Source organism: Pseudonaja textilis, chromosome 3, assembly GCF_049901715.1.
Source record: "Pseudonaja textilis isolate UNSWEBS1 chromosome 3, rPseTex1.2, whole genome shotgun sequence".
NCBI classification, from domain to species: domain Eukaryota; kingdom Metazoa; phylum Chordata; class Lepidosauria; order Squamata; family Elapidae; genus Pseudonaja; species Pseudonaja textilis.
The window spans coordinates 172,471,397-172,488,991 of NC_141992.1; the positions used below are offsets into that span (position 1 = coordinate 172,471,397).

The following is a 17,595-nucleotide window of genomic DNA, read 5'->3' on the forward strand; positions in this document are numbered from 1 at the left end:
ATCCATTCCAAAGTGTTGGGTTGTTGTTATTGTTTTGTGAGCATGAGTTACTTTTTTACTTACTTACTTACTTATTAACTTACTTAAAATTTCTAAGCAGCCCATCTTACTAATACAGCAACTTTGGGTGACTTTCAAAAATTACAGCTCATGTAACTGGTGGCTTAGTACATAGCTAAGAAAAATAATTTCAGTCACAATTAAAGATCACAGGAAGATTGAAACTATTCTCCAAGCAATATAATTATAAAAATCATTTATATAACCATATAACATCGAACAAGAATTCAGTCAGAAAGATCAGAGTGTTTATACAAAACAAATTTATAGTCAGAAAGTCATTTTAATTCAGAAACCAAGTGATATTTTTATTTTATTTATTACAAAAAATTATATGACCATCTATCTTATACATAATTGATGGATCACAATATTCCATAAAAGCTATCTATCTACAATTATCAATCTATCATACTTCCCACTACAGCACTGCAACATTCTAGTGACATTTTGTTGGGGTCATTTCCAGCCTAATCCAGGGCTTGGATTAAGAGCCAAGTCTTCATAGCTTTCCAGAAGGCTAAGTGGGGACCTTGAATTCTCTGGAGGAAAGGTATTCTAAAGAGGCTGCTATAGAGAGTTCATAGAAGCAAAGTCCTATACTTGAATGGAAATTGCAACATATGCATGAAAAGGTTATTAGAAAATATACTTTAGCATTGATATGATTTGTTTCTCCACTGCCCAAAGACAGAAAATAAAGAAGTAAAAGGAAAGAACTGGAAAAAAATACTCTCTTGTGCTGAGGCAAGTATAAAATTCTTTTTTTTCCTTCAAATTTCCACTTTTGGCCATATCTGGGGACAACCAGGGAGGTGATGTTTCCTGCCTCGATAACTGTGACCCATTAAAAATGGATAGAAGCATCATTATTTTATAAGAGCTGTGGTGGCACAGTGATTAGAATGCAGTATTGCAAGCTGACTGCCCAGTGCCAGGAGTTCGATCCTGACTGGTTCCAGGTTGATTCAGTCTTCTATCCTTCTGAGGTCGATAAGGATGACCTAGCAGCAATATTTTGGATGCATCAATAATTTTATCATGTAATTGTGGTTTCCCATCACAGCATTATCTACCCTCCACTTTTTAACTAGATACAAATTTAATAAAATACATATAACGTATCATAAGTTTATACATCAGTTATTTGTTGTATAAAACATGATTGATTCAGATAGTCAGATTTACAGTCCAAAATGGCTATATTTATACTATACTAAAACTGAATAAACCATAGTCTGTTTTTGTATAACATCTGAATTCAAATAAGTGTGAAATATCTTTAGTAGTAGTAGTAGTATTGCTTCACATCAGTGTTGACTCCTGATGACTGCTTGAACAAGTGCCTGCAGTTTTCTTGGCAAGACATTTTTAGAAGTGGTTTACCATTGCCTTCTTCCTGGGGCTGAGACAAAGCGAGTACCCCAAGGTGACCCAGTTGGCTTTATGCTTAGAAGTCACAATCTTCCAGTTTGTAGTCTAATTCTTTAAACATCAAACTGGCTCTCAAATTTTATTAGACACACCATATATTTTAACACTGGAGAAGATCAACTGTTGTTCCATAGTAAATAAAGTTGGTAACCATTTCCAAAGTCTTGCAGCATAAGGAATTAATGTCTTTTAAAAGAAAACCCTTGTATACCATCCTATTGTTGTGGCCCACCAGCTGCCAGCTGCGGAGCTGGTGGCAGAATTGGATGATGCGAAGGTTGGGGAGGAACTTGGGCCTGTTCTGGAGTCTGGGGAAGGCTCTCATGGAAGATCTGTATTGGACGCAGAGATAGAGGCTGTCTGACATTTCCCAGCCACCAGAACGGCAGCTGCCTCTGTAGGTTGATATGAGTGAGGAGGAAGAACAGCTGGGCCCTGTTCCAGACTCATGTATGTCAGAGCTGTTAGGAGAGGGGAACAATGGAGGACAAGGAGTCGACTCAGGAAGCAAAGTACATGTGGACGCTGAATGGCTCCTCCCTGGCTGGGGAAAAATAGAAGGAAAGGGGAATGGTTGTCATAGGAGACAATAGTTTGTCTTTCTGAAGATTTTGCTCATTGTGTTTCATGCCACAGAGGACTGCTTGCTAGAACTTAATTTGCAGCCTTTTGGCTAGGAGCTCACGGCCTTGCAATTATTGCAAGGAACATCAATTCCTGCCATTAACTTTTTGAAGAGCTATTGCCTTGACTTTTTGGTGGGTGAATGCAATTAATTCACAAGAGGTAAATAAAAAGGAGTTTTTCGTGACAAGGAGTCTGTTTCTTGCTTCTGCTAAGGCTGAGTCAGAATACCTGTTATCCTCACCTAATCGGCTGTGAGACACTTTTACATTCCATATTCAGTGGATGCTATCCATTCAAGAGTGACAAGTTTTTCAAGGTTATACGATAGATACTGTCTGAATGAATAAGGTCATCTGGCTAATTAGAAATATTCAAAATGCTATATTAGAAGGCAGTCACTACATCAATAAGAAAAACTAAATGGTGGGCAGCCTTCTTATTTCTGGCACTCACTTTGGATTCTGCTTCCTAAGAATTTGGATTTTATGGTCCTAATGGAGCAGCAGTGGAGGAATACCAGCATAAACCTTATCAATACTTGGGAATATTCTCCATATTCTTTGGTCAATTTCGAAGGTCAAAGGCCCTCATTCCTAAAACCCTGCTGTTTTTATCCCAAGTCTTGAGAATCATCGTTATAAAGAATAATTTAGATGCACAATGCTTATAATATGTATTGGCAGAGTGAATAGCCAAGGACTATATATTGTTTTTACATTTTTTTCTTTATTCATTTTGCTTTCACAGTCAGATCCTAAAATTATATTTTAATATCTGCCTTGAATCTACTAGCTTTATGTAAGTTGCTAAAACGAAGAGTTATTGTGGACATCTTGCTTACTGAATAAGCAATAGTAACAGTGTTGCACTACTGGAGTAATTGATTTCATTTTATTGTTTTCATCATGGGAAGATTTATTGTATTTCTATTAATGTTTATGAACTGAAGATTCCATTTTGTTTTGAAACAAATTCATTACAAAAATAAACAGTATTTCAGAAGAATGAAGTATAAAAATTTTCTGATTGTAAAAGGCAAAATGGAGGTTTTCTATGGGATCAAGAATCCTAGAAAATATCAAAAGTGTTTTTTATTTTTTGAAAAGGCAACCGGACTGATTTTTTTTTTTAGAACAAAGATGTTTCACTTCCTATCCTGGAAGCTTCTTCAGTTGTGTTGGATATAGATGATGATGCTACCAGGATAGGAAGCAAAACATGTTTTCTTCCTCAAAAATCACCCCAGTTGCATTTCCAAAAAATTAAAATTGTACTTTTGATACAACTATGACCTGGATGACAAAGAATCTTCATTGACAATCCTAGAAAATAAAATAGGCTCTTCGATATTGAATTCCACTTTCTAGACACAGAAGGTAAAGGCATTTTCTAACTGATGAACATCTCTTTCTGTTATGTCTGTGTAACAGATTAAAATTGAATACTTAATTTTTTTCCAAAACATTTTTTCTTACACAGCCTGCTAATACTGTTCCATCCAACTTAGGGATGGGTTTTTTTTTTTTTTTTGCAAGAATATTGTGATTTACATATTTTTCTTTACCCCCAAATCTGTGTGCAAAAGCCATTAAGCAGGAAAAAACTATTATTCTGAAGTACTAGGAACAACTAAAACGATTAAAGCAATAACAATTAGGATTAGATTAGCAGTGGAACGTGTCAGGACACCCAAATAGGATTTGTTTATGCATAGATTTTCCTGGTTTTTCCAATTCATTCTGCTTTCTAGTTTCTAACTTTATTGGTAATTGTGGTAAAGTACATAACATTAGTGATTCCTTTTATATGAAATAAGAGCCATATATCAAGTTTCATCTTAGAGGAACGTCCTTCAAATTGATTATACATATTTGACACTGCTGATCCATGCCAAGTTTCTGTATATTCACATCACAAGTCTGGAAGGCAATCAAATGGTTAGACCTTGAGCATATTAAGTTAAGCTCCTTAGAGAATATTCCCACATTATTTTCAAAAAACACATATTTCCACAAAAACTTTTCAGATGATATAGTTCATGATGTATTAATGTATTAACATTAAAGTGATATTTCTGATAATTACCAGCTTTAGCTGTGTTACAGGCAATATTTCTATTACTAACTTACCAACTAGGGCATAGAACTTCAAGCCTTTTAGTTAAACCCAAAGTTTCTATAACTATATCAATACTCTTCTTCAATGTCTTTCAAGCATAGCTCAAAGTTAAAGTAAACAGCTTCCATAATATCACTGTAATGTTGCCTGACTCATTTGGCTACATCAACATCTACCCTATGTTGTTATATAGTGCAGTCACTCCAGCTTCCAATATGTCTTCAACATAAATTTCATTGTTGTAGGCTAATAACCAGAACATAAATGAGTAACTGAAAAAATATTTTGATAAGATAGTAGATAGCAATTGAGGCCTCTAGTATTGCAAATTACTACATCACATTTTCAAGCATAGCTCAAAGTTAAAATAGACCAGCAAATCATAATCTTTTCACTGAACAAGCCCACATTTCAAGACAAGCTGAAAATGTGTGTATAGATCTACTAGCATTTTTTGTCCACAACACTTCCAGAATTAAATTACATTGCATTGATCTCTAGCCATTCACAAACTGTGTCTAGACGCCTGCTTATATCAGGTACATAAGTTCAAGTCCAATATTAGACATATAAACTCACTGGGCACTGGGACCAGTCACCCTGCTTTAGATTTACAGATTTGCATTTGTAGGGATAAAATAAGGACAGATCCCCATATGACCTATTTTGAGCACATAAAAGGAAGGCAGGATATGTCCTGAGGAACATATCTGTAAATATCCCATGTATGCAAGGCATCTGGATTTTATTTTTCCAAATAGTAGAGCTTCCCCATTCATTTTAGGAGATAGGTCGGCTTTTATATACACTTCACTTTATATATACCAAAACATCTCCACTGAAGTGAATGTGAAAATCCCATTTATGCCATCTGGCATAAATTCTGGAGCAGATACTTTATGTTTCACACAAGTAGTCCACTAGAACTGCTTGGCAATATCATTTGTGTTTATATCCCAATAATCATGATTTACAATCTTTAATTTCAACTATCATGTTTTAAACACTCAAATATATATTAAAATAGCAGGTCAATTTCTATGTAGAAAAATGTATATTGATATCACATTATTTAAGAAATAAGTACTTCACATTCTATTTGTTGTGGAGCAACACTATTTCAATCACACACTAATATGTGGAGCAGAATATTATAATCTGGAAGATTTAATATTTTCCATACTTTGTAGAACTCTATGTAGGGGCTTCTTGTTTTGTTTGAAGCATTCAAGCCATTTTTTTTTTTGAAAGAAAGTACTTCAAGTTGATGTAACCATGCATTTCATGAGGATTTATGCTAGAGAATTAGAAAAAAATGGGGAAATCTCTGGATTGGTAGTATCAGCTTTCTCTACTTTGGTGCCTTCCTATCAACTTTGAGAAACAGGTCTTTGATGGAAAGAAATTAGGTAGAGGTTCTTGAACTTAAATAATCTATACCCAAGTATCACCTGTCCTCTAAGGTATTTCATGATTTAATAGCTAGGCTAATACAAATAAGTGTTTGACAGAAGAAGGCAATTTTCAGTGTTAGAAGAATTTAAATGCTATATTAGTGGCATTTGGGAGGAAGCTATCTTTTTCGCCAACAGAAAATCAGCTACCGGAAGCTGACAACAAAGGAAGATATAAATGTGCTCAGAAAGATAACATTGATCTTTGAGTCAAAGTACTGTATTCAAACTGTGTGGAAAAATATAGAAATGTCATTCTGATGTATTCACCATTTCAGCCTCATAAAGATTTTTAAAAATTAATGCAGAAAGGGATTTCCAGCATTCATATAAAACAAAACAAATAGCAGATGAGATCATCTGATGATCTGGTGCTATATTTTGTTCTTGTGATTTAATATTAAGGAAAAATGAATTAAAATTAGATTGAAAAAAGATTAGTAATCTTTTCCTTCTATAAGATGCAATATGCAAAATTAATACCAGTTTAGATACTTGACATCAAAGTTGAACAAAGCATGCAAAAGTGATTATTTGCAAAGAATACTAGCAAAAGCAAAACACACTCTTTCAAGTATTAAAGCAGCTGCATCCTCTGAAAAGTTAATACAGCTGCTTGCAAGAGTGCACCTGGTTGCTTGAACATTTGTGTATTTATTAGATTTTAAAGCTGCTTTACTCCAAAAAATTATGGACAACTTATAATTTTAAAGAAATACATAATATGAAAAGAAAAACATGAATACTCAGAGATACATTAATAACATCCCAAAAAATCACGAAGAGTTATGCAAACCACTTCACCCTGGGCCTGGGGACAGAGACATAGATAACAATACCACTGGGACTACCAACAAATGAATTGTGCATGTCCTCACAACAGCCAGAGGCAACATTTAAGGCTGCCTTGTATGCTTTCCAAAGAATCCAGATATTTTAACTTTTCATTCTAATGTGCTTTACAAGCATTCTTTCCAAATACTTTGCATAATCCTATAACATACCTACCCTTATGTGTGTCTTAAAAACGATCCCACCAAATCCAATGCATCTGGATTCCAAATGTTGCATTATTCCAATGCTCATTGTTCATACGTTTATATTTTAATGAATTTAGTCTATTATTTATATTTATTTGTGACATCATTGCTCAACACACTTTTAAATAACAGAGAAAATAGCAACATGCCTAGAAACATACAACAAAATTCTGACAATTGGGAAACTAAAAAGATAGAGAAACAAATCAGAGAAATAAAAATAAATAAATCATAAAATAGAATCAGAAATGAGAGACACTTGCTTGTCTCTCGTTGTTACTATTATTAAACTTGTATGCCACTTAACTCCTAATGACTCTGGATCACTCACCACAATCAAAACCAAGAAATTGTAATAAAATCAAGAAAAGGAAGAACAAAGATTTTTAAAAAGATAGAATAACAGACTGAATGGAATGAAGCAAAAGTCTGGGTTGAAGAGCAGACTGCTTGGGACTACTTGGAAAAGAATTTCTGCATATTTTTTGTGGATTTGGTTGGCCCTCACAACCACTGACCTAATGTGGGCGCCATCTGTGTCAAGTGGGGAGCTGGGGAACCTCTTTTAAGCTTCTTTATTTTTCTTATAGGGAAATGGGGGCTGTGGAATTACATACAGTCATCATACACAATATGTTTCAATGTAATAGCTAGATGTCTATGGAGATTCTCAATCATCCAGGTCATGGTTGTCTCAAAGGTGCTTTTTCAGAGGCAACTGGACTTTCTGGTTTTTCTTTCACTTCTCATCCAAGAAGCTTCTTCAGCTCTGACTGGATGGTGGGAATGGAATAATAGCTAGATGTTTTCCAATAGCGCTTTCCCGGTCCCCGATATAAACTATTTCGGCAGTTTATTCATTCATTCATTCATTTAATTTCAAAAGTGTCCCATCTCAGTCAATGACTCTAGGTGGTACAGTTGCCTTATATATGATCCCCAATTCTACTGCTGCTTCTGAATGTCTCTAAAACAGATGTAATCTAGTGGCCTTAGCAGCTATGCATGATGGGTTACTAGAATGGGAAAGGCTTTTTGTGAGACAATTGGGGATGGGAGGAGATGGGGAGAAAGCCAGAGACAACTGGGTCAACAGATACTGATAGGTACCAGAAAAGAGATAATTTACTGAGTTTGGAATTAGGGTTTATCCTTTTTTCCACAACTGATTCATTTAAAGTCTATACATAGCTTGATAATTATACTCTTCACATTCTTCATCATGATCTGGCTGGCCTCAAATGTGTCTTAACTTTGTCCTGAGCCACAAAAGGACATCTGATTATTATCTTCCTGTTCAGCTTCTTTTGTGAATTTTGATTTAACACTCATATCAGGATAAAAATGTCAAGACTGTTCAAATCCATTTTTCATACTTCTTTTTTCACCTTTCTTGTAGAAATTGGCTTTTATTGAGGCTTTAATTGAACCTTACACTGCTTCTCCCCACCCCACCTCCTGCCTGACATGATGAAAAGAAAAGAATATTCTAAGTCCCAGGCTGTTCAGAACTGCCGAGATAGGATTTAGATAGCCAGCCACCACAAGGCTTCTAATTTTCCACATATATTTCAGGAATTCCAAAAAGGAAAAGCATAGCAATAAAATTTACTTACTCGATTGTGTTCCTGTCCACTTTTCCTGTCATGTTAATGCCATAGAACTGCTGCATGGCAGCTATAGCAGATTTCATTGTTTCTGCAGTGCGCAACACTGACATTCTGGAGTCAGCGGATGGAAGATAGCCGTATTTTTGTAACCACACCTACAAAAATAAGCAAAATGGGTATTAGGCAGGATTTAAGGTCCAGGATTTCCTACTCATTCATGTTCTAGTTCAAAACACTGAGAAGACCATTTCAAGTTTGTTTAAATTTTTTACAATGAAGGAAAACTAAGTGCATTTAGGTACTTCTTTTCCAATAATTTAACTGAGGTACATGAGCTTAAATCATATACAGGTAATCCTCGCCATACAACAGTTCATTTAGTGACTGTTCAGTTATAACAGCAGTGAAAAAGTGACTTATAACCACTTTTCACACTTATGACCAATGTAGCATCCCCATGGTCACGTGATTTACATTCAGATGCTTGACAACTGATTCACATTTGTGATGGTTGCAGTGTCTGGGGGAGTCCTGTGATCCCCTTTTGTGACCTTCTGACAAGCAAAGTCAATGGGGAAACCAGATTCACTTAACAACTGGGTTACTAATTTAATAACTGCAGTGATTCACTTAACAAATGTGGCAACAAAACTCGTAAAATGAGGCAAAGCTCACTTAAATTTCTCATTTAACAACATAAATTTTGGACTCGCTTGTGGCCATAAGTGGAGCCCGACACTACCTGTATTGCATTCATGGACATATACATTTGTGGAACTTTTTTTAATAGGAATAAGCCTTATACAGAAATATTACTTGGTACAATGGGCATGGTGTCATGTTCCTGTATTAATTCCTATACCTTTTTTTAAGGATGAAAACAATCCTAATACAGGTAGTCCTTGATTTATTACCATAATTGAGCCGAACATTTCTGTTGCTAAGCAAAACATTTGTTAAATGAATTTTGCCAGACCTTTTTACAATCTTTCTTGTTAAGTGAATCATTGCATTTGTTAAATTAGTAACACAATTGTTAAGCGAATCTGGCTTCCCCATTGACTTTGCTTGTAAGAAAGTTGCAAAAAGTGATGACATAACTGCAACCAACATAAATATGAGTCAGTTACCAATATCAGATTTTTTTTTCCAGTGCCATTGTAATTTTGAATAGGCCCAAAATGAACTGTTGTTAGTCAGACTACCTGTATTCAGCATCTCAAACAGGTAGTACCCTTGCCATTCACTGTTAATAAGCCAGCTGAAGCCTTCTCCTCCCCATTTCTGACTGCTATAATTATCTTCTCCAAATATAGCAACTTGCTAGTTTCTTGTTCTGAAGAACCTTGTAGGTAAAGAATGGCTGCTTCTACAAAGACATTGTCTTTTAAAAACGCCCCTGACAGAAGTTCTCTGGAAAACTAAAAAAAGACAGCTACTATTGCACAGAAAGCCATTGGTCCTGCCTCCAAACAGAGGCTTAGAAGAAAAGCTTTAGTCTGAAAGGATGTGCTTGCTCAGTGATTCATTTGCTCATTTTAATCTTGAATCATTGTTCAAGAATTTGCATGGAATCTGCAAATTACAGAATTGTTTTGCCAAGTAAGATACAAAACTCAATAAAGAACTATGTTGATGTATTTTTCCCATTTTTTAAAAAGTAAAAATAATTTTATCCAAACATCCAAAGTGAATTGAGTGTGTTTTACTAGAGAAAGACACTAACCTAGTTATTATGCTACAAAAGAGGCACAATTCCCTTCATGGCCTTTTAGGTGAACATTTTTAAAGGAGAAAAAGAAAAAATAATGAAAAGGCTTTGGTAGCAGCAAAGCACATTTGACTAAGCTTCTATTGGATATTTAGGAGATGTGCTACTGTTTTTCTTCTGAACCTGCAACCTAGCTTCCAAACCTTGAAGATCTTCTTCAGTCTTAAGTCCATGTGAATGGATTCAGCAGTCAGGGATTTCTTCTGAATAGACTATGTTCTGTGGAAATTAATGAGCCCCAGATGAACTTTGGCAGGCAGGTCTTGAGCAGGAAGCTAACAGAGGCTGTCCACAATTTTTTGAGATTCTTATCTGTAGTTTCAATTGGCAGGATCCCTATAGTTCAGTCTTGAACACAGGTGTCAAATTAACAGCGTCATGTGATGCTTCACGATGTTTTTCCCATTCACAGAGCTGAGATGGGCCTGGTCTGCGCATGACGTACTGGGCCACAGACCGCCAGTGTGACATCCCTGATATCATAGTAATTATTCTCTTGAATCTCCCATTATCATCCCAGTTGTTTTCCACTTTAGACAGACTCTCAACTATTTCTGTTGTTGCCTTATTGTAACCATTGTGTTTTATATCTACCTCTTCAGAACAAGGAAAACTCTGGCTATCTTTGCAGACCAATCAAATTTGGGTATCACATCAAAGGAATGACATGTGGAAGTAAAGTTTATTCTCAAGCAAACATGCCACAATGAGTAAACCAAACAAGCAGATGATTCTAAATTGTGTCCTGAAACATTAATTTACAAATTTCCATGGAAACTCCTTCTAACTATTATGTTAAAATATGTCTGGATTCTGTCTCTATGTCTCCCTTTCCAGGGGTGGGATTCTACCAGTTCGGACCTATTTGCTAGAACTGGTTGTTAACATTCTAAACAGTTGTTAGAGAAATTACTGGCCTAATCCTGTAAGGAAGGCAGGAAGGAAACATTCTGGTGTTGCTTACAGAAACTGCCTTTCCGTTAACCCTTATTACATTCTTGGCAGAATTAGACTTCCTGTCTCAGGAACGTCTCTGGAGTTTTTTTTCCCCCTCCTTTGCTGGTACTTGTCAGCTGGTGCTCCATTCAAAATCCAAGAAAGAAATACTTAGACTCTTTTAACCAAAGAAAAGATATCTTTTACTGGAAATCAAGTGGTAGCAACAAAAGAATTCTGAATCTGAGAAAATGGGTGTATAAATCACATATACAAAGTAATGGCAACATTCCCACCCCCAATAGTTCAATTGGCTCATCCAATTAAAAGTTGTATATATCATCATGTGGGCATCTCCAGGTGGTGATGAGGCTTCTGTCCGTTGACCTTGACATAGTTTGATAAAGGGTTGCAGCTGCGCATAGCATAGGATAGAAACCTAAACAAGAATGTAACCCCCCCCCCCACCAGCTTATACAGTTCTGGTTTGTAACACCTCCAGCTCACTTCCCATAATCATTCCCCGCTCCTCCCCTGGTTACTTATGACAGCCGAAAGAAGCAAAGCAAAGGGAGAAAAATCTTGAAGGCTGACAGTACTTTGCTTGTGTGGAGTGACCATTCAAAGTTACAGTGGCACTGAAAAAAGTAACTTATGATGACTTTTCACACTTACGACTGTTGCAGTATCCCCACAGTCATGAGAGGCCAGGCGAAGAGATGCATGCCTCGATGTGAGTGATATTGAGTTGGCCACACCCAGCCAATAACATGACCATCAAGCCATGTCCACCCAGTCACATGACCACCAAGCCATGCCCACCACCTAAGCCACACCCACAGAACCAGTTGTTAAAAATTTTGAATCCCACTGTCCCTTTCTTACTCTTTTCTTATCCAAATTGTGAAGTAATGGTTCCCCAATTCAGAACAACACAGGTCTGAGGTCATTCTTGGTTTGGATAAAATGGAGAATTGCAACTAACTGAAGATTTAACTGAAGAGAATGGATGTATGTACAAGCACAAGGCCAATTTATATTTAAATTGAATGTAATTTCGCAATAGTGGCAACTGCATTGGTTCAGTAATTTTGAATGCTATTCAAAATTAGTATTCAATCAAGATTTATTGCAAAGTTTCAAAAAAAAGTCCCACTAATATGACATTAAGGCTAGAGGTCGAACGGGAATCAACGGCTGGAATCTGACATTACTAATATAATAATTGTATATTATTCCCTAATCTGCTTTTTAGCCCTTTAACACATTTGACTGGCTCTTCAAGAATCTTGTAAGAAATAACTTTGGTCAGAATACAAAAATCCTGAAAATTGCATCCTTACTAAAGTTTCTTGAGCATAGAATAGCTAAGCAGGATCACCGTGTATAAATAAAATAAAATTTTATGCATTTGAAAAATTGTACATTGCTTTTACATCCATCCATTCTTTTGTAGTTTACATCTATGCTATAATATATTTAGAATTTCTATTATCCTGTTTTTATTATTATTATTTTATTCTATTAAGGGCAACTCCGAAATATGTTATTATATTTTATCTATATCTTAAATTATTGTACATTATTACAATTTTATTTTGGATTGTATTTTATTACTATTTCATTTTAAATTGTATTTTGTCTAGATTCCATTTTAAATTGTATTTTATCAAGTTCCATTTTAAATAGTACTTTATCAAATTTCATTTTGAATTGCTTTTATTAAATTTTAGTAATAAATTGTTGCTAGAACTTTGCATTTTGATATGGCCCAGGGCCTAATCAATAAAGACTTATTATTATTATTATTATTATTATTATTATTATTATTATTATTATTATTATTATTATTATTATTATTATTATTGACTATGAGCTACCAAGAATTATTTCTTAAAATGAGGCGGCCATATAAATTTCTTAAACATATATGTATAACCATACAGCAAAGCAGTTGTATAAATTTCTCTATAATGTTGACAACTGCCTGGACAGTTGCTTTCTTGGCAAGATTTTTTTCAGAAGTAGTTTGCCATTGTTCTTTCCTAGGGCTGAGAAAAAGGAATTGGTCCAAATGACTTTGTATGTAAAGAAGGCCTAGAACTCAAAGTTCCTGGTTTCTAGCATGATACCTTAAACCACTATACCAGACTGGCTCTCCTTCATGTCAGTATTGGATAATTAAATGGAATGGAATGGAGCAGGTGTGTCCAGTCCATGGCTCACGGGGCCTATGTGTCCCTAGACAGCTAGCAATACAGCCTCACGAGAGCTTTGCTATGAAACTATGTGATCGGGTAAGTTTTGGGGGAGGAAAATAAGGGGAAAAAATTGAGCCTCTGCCTACCAGCATCCATCGGTATTCATCTGGCTAGCATCCTGTCAGTGTGTGAGACAGTTGAGGGCTGTTTGGAAACTGAAGCAGTATTTGCTGTGTGAGCAAGAAGGAGACAGCAAGGAGCCTGAGTGTGGCTTAGCTCAACTGCAGTTGGAACAGATTTCTTTTCGGGTGAGGAGGGGAAGTAGAGCTCCTTAACATCAGAGCATGTTAATAATAATATATGAAATACTAATGCTCTGATGGTCATTTTGAAAAATCCTTTCTTAGCAAGCACCTAGAAGCCAAGAGGAACATATGTGCCAAATTTTCAAATTTGATGCATGAGTGGTATTTCACGTTTATATACAGCTCAGATCACAGCTCACCAACTCAAATCCCCCAGCAACTAAGACTAACCTGAGCACAACCAAGCCCCCACCTGAACAGAACACGCCTCCAGCCAATCAGAACACAGCCAACCCCCCAACCAATCAGAACACAGCCAAACCCCCTACCAATGAGAACATACCCCCACCCAATCAGAACACATCCAAGCCCCCACCCAATCAAGTCACACCCCCACTAGCAGTTAAAAGGAAGAAGCAGCTGCAATCTCACATCACTCTGAGAAGCACAGAGCCGAAGACAGAAGCCTGAAGATGATGAATGAGACTTCATCGAAACGTTGCCTAGATACTTCGAATCTTACGCGGGAGAAAACCCGAACAACCAAAGATCCACATACAAATACCCGCGAGAACCTCAGAAAAAATATATATATAAACTAATGTTGTTGGTTATATTTATCTATCATATGTATCTATCAGTATCCATAGCACCTGTCCTTTGGAAAATCTTACTCAAGAATGAGACTTACCTCCATCCTCCTATTTTCCATTAGAACCTGAAGACCTGGCTTTGGTAGTTGGCCTGAAGATCCAATAAAGGGATACCACACTGGCTATTACTAGACTGATAGCAAGAAAACCCCTCCTCCTCCAGTCTCTGCTTCCCTTCCCACCCATCTTTTACTCTCACATTCCTGCGTTTGTCATTTTTGCCGTTTTCCATTGCTTATTCTACTGTTCCATTACTTTGCTACTGTTATGCCTTTTCATTACTCAATTTTTATTTCTATAAACCACACATACATTTTAAAGATTGAAATGTCTCAAGGTGCAGATTAAAGGGAAAGCTTTCATTAGTGGCAGTGGCTCAGTGACCACCAGCTCCAATGGAACAAAAATGAATGCCAAACTAAGTGCAGGAAACTGAGTTTTCATGCAATGGAACTTCACTCTCTTTTCCCATTCACATTTTTGCAAAAAAAAGTTAAAACTGCTGTAAATTAAATTGCAATCCAACTAAAAAATTAAGGTTAATGAAAAGTTTTATTCATTTAGAAAAATGCAATGGATCTTTTCACTAAACACATTGTATTGCTAGATATTTCTTTCACTTCTAGCTTTACTATTGAAAGTAGCTGAATAGTGAATAATTAGATCAATTTTTACTATATGAGTTTTATTTTTGTTATATCTACTATATATTTCTATCTATTATATCTAGTCATTTTTTCCTAGTAAGGGTCTCTAAGTTCTCTGGGTTTATTGGCATACTTGGAATTTATATATTTGCTTGAGTGCACATGCAATATTGAAACAGTTTCTATCTTTTGCAGAATGCCACATGAAGAGTGGAAGAAAAGTATCTATTCTCTAAATAGCATTTGCTGCTTGCTACAAGCTCTAGTTTGCCCCTGGCCACAACATTTCAAAATGTTACACATTCTCAGTCAGTAGTATCCTTTGTTAATAGATATCTAAAATTCAAATGAACACCACCAAAAAAACCAAACCAAACCAAATAATAACTAGCCCAATAAAATTAACGGTTCATTTGCATATAGATTCAAAAGCTTCATTTCTGTTTTTCTCCCTAAAAGGCAATATTTCCCAACTTTTCGTTTCCAGAATTCCACAGCCAATATGGTAATTGATGAGAATTCTGGAAATGAAAGTCCATGCATCTGGAAATGTCTAAGGCTGGAAAACCTTTAAGTTATCTAGCAGGAACTAAAAGGTCAATGCCATTGCTTTAAATGCATATTTCAATCTTCTGAACATTGTATTATCCATAAATACATACAAAGCATCTCTTTAGATCATTGTGGTAAATGTACATAGGTATCAACAGGAGTTAATCTTCCATAATTCTTTGGGCTCAAACTGCAATAGGGTATTCTTGGAAATGAACTTGGCTTTTTAATGCATACAGGTATGGATGACAGTGTTGTTGATGGCTACTCCAACAAACCAACAAACCATCAACAAATGTTGATTTAAAGATTGGATAAAATTTCTTTCAATTTTGTGCTTTGAAAACACCAAATGTATAACTTAATATATGCAAAAGGCAAGTTATCTCATTTTATGCTTGAATGAGAGTTTATGCATTTTCCATCTGCTAAAATCAAGATATTTTTGTAACCATGTATAGTCCATTAAAAAATATTGAATACAAGATTGAGACTATTATCTTTCATTTACAATAGTGAAATGGCATATTTATATTGTCATCAGCTAACAAAATGTATATATCAATTCTAATTCTATTTCCATCAGCAAAAATGTATACACGAATGTGCAGCATAGTTAATGACACAATATAATGTGAGATTATTTTTAACGAAAGAACCCCTATGTGGAATATTTAACAGTGAAAATACTAAACGTCTGTATTACAGTCAGTTCCTGTTGTCCTGTGCCTGACCCATTTTTTATTCCTACCCCAGCATTGCCTTAAGAAGCAATCTCATCCTGAACAACTTTTCCCCCAGTGGGTCCCTAAAATGTGTTAACTGCACATTATCAAGTTCAGCAGTGACCTTAATTAACCAGCTCATAGTGCTGCCTAAAATTGACAAGGCCCTACTCAGTTTCACATTAAAGGTTTTACTTGCCTCCTAAGCAGCTCCTGGTGCCAGCCACCAGTACACTAGGCAAACAATTGTTGCTAGTGCATTTTTTTCAATGTGTATTATTCATGTTCCTGCTTACTCTCTTGTAATCCCTTTCTCTCCAGTTAATATAAATGCAAGCACCAGTTAACTTCCTGCTAATTATTCCAGCTCTGGGGTAAGCCTTCCAAAGGGCAAGGGCTGAGGAAAAGGAATAAAATATTTGCCTTTTTATGCAGCTCCCTTGTGAGTTAAGTTCTGGAAACTTTGCCTGCCTTTTGGGTTCACTCAATTCTTTGAGCCCAAAATTTGAGCCTGTATCCTGATACTGTAAAGAAAAGGAAAACTGAAGTAAAATTATAGCAGTTTTCATTTAAAAATCATATCACATAGCAATCCAATTTCCTGTTCAACTGTATTGCTAAATATAGTTAACACATGGAAGAACAAACAAAAACAATTTGGTAGAAGACATGATTTTAAAACAGTATACACTTGGAAAATGACAGCTTTTCAAGTTCCTTTGTTATATAATACCTACCAGAAAAAAAGGAAATGTTTGAAAATTTAAATGTAGTTTGCCAGAAAAACATGACTGAATAGGCTAAGTCTCTTGGAGTTACTCAGAGATGGCCTTGAACATACCCAAAACATTTGATCGAACTGTGTTCATTAGGATCATCCTATTTCTGATATTCAATACACTTAAAGAAGCCATGATTATATAACCCTAAACCAAAACTAAACAAAATGTGGCTTAGCACTGTGGGGGAATTAATCACAAACACATTTCCCTTGAAATAAAAACTATATTTGTAACACAAATCCAGTGGCAACTTTGCCTTATGAGTGAGTGGCTTTGGGTCAATTTGGAGGAAAGAAATGTTATGAAGAAGAGAGAATTCAATCACTTCCTTGTCTGCTACCAATTATCCTGTTAGCTTATTGAAGAATCAAACTCTGAAATAGAGAGAAAGTAGCTTTAAAAAGTAATTTGGAAAGACAAACTGGGGTGAGGGGAGGCAGGGGGAAAGAGGAAGGTGAATTAACACCACCCCCAATTCTCGATTTCACATCTTCCACACAATACTTTGTTCAGTTTTAGTTACATCCATTTGCACATCCAAGTTAAATTAAAAAATTGATCTATCTAGTGCTGCCGTAAGTCAAAATCCACTGAGGCCAAAACAGGATTTAACCAGAGTATATTTTGTAGTTTAATAAGACTAGCTGAAGATGTGGCATAGAAAGCACTTCAGGAGCAAA

The 17,595-nt window shown here is 35.7% G+C and overlaps 1 protein-coding gene across 2 annotated transcripts in view; it reads right to left on the minus strand.

Annotated features, from left to right (window-relative positions):
• MMP16 (matrix metallopeptidase 16) overlaps positions 1–17,595 on the minus strand; it is a 187,316-nt gene that overhangs the window by 102,531 nt on the left and 67,190 nt on the right. For both annotated transcript variants that reach the window (XM_087931486.1, XM_087931485.1), the window contains exon 2: positions 8,350–8,498. In XM_087931486.1, the coding sequence (XP_087787612.1) occupies positions 8,350–8,453 (104 nt within the window). In that variant the 5' untranslated portion in view covers positions 8,454–8,498. The remainder of the gene's footprint in view (positions 1–8,349; positions 8,499–17,595) is intronic.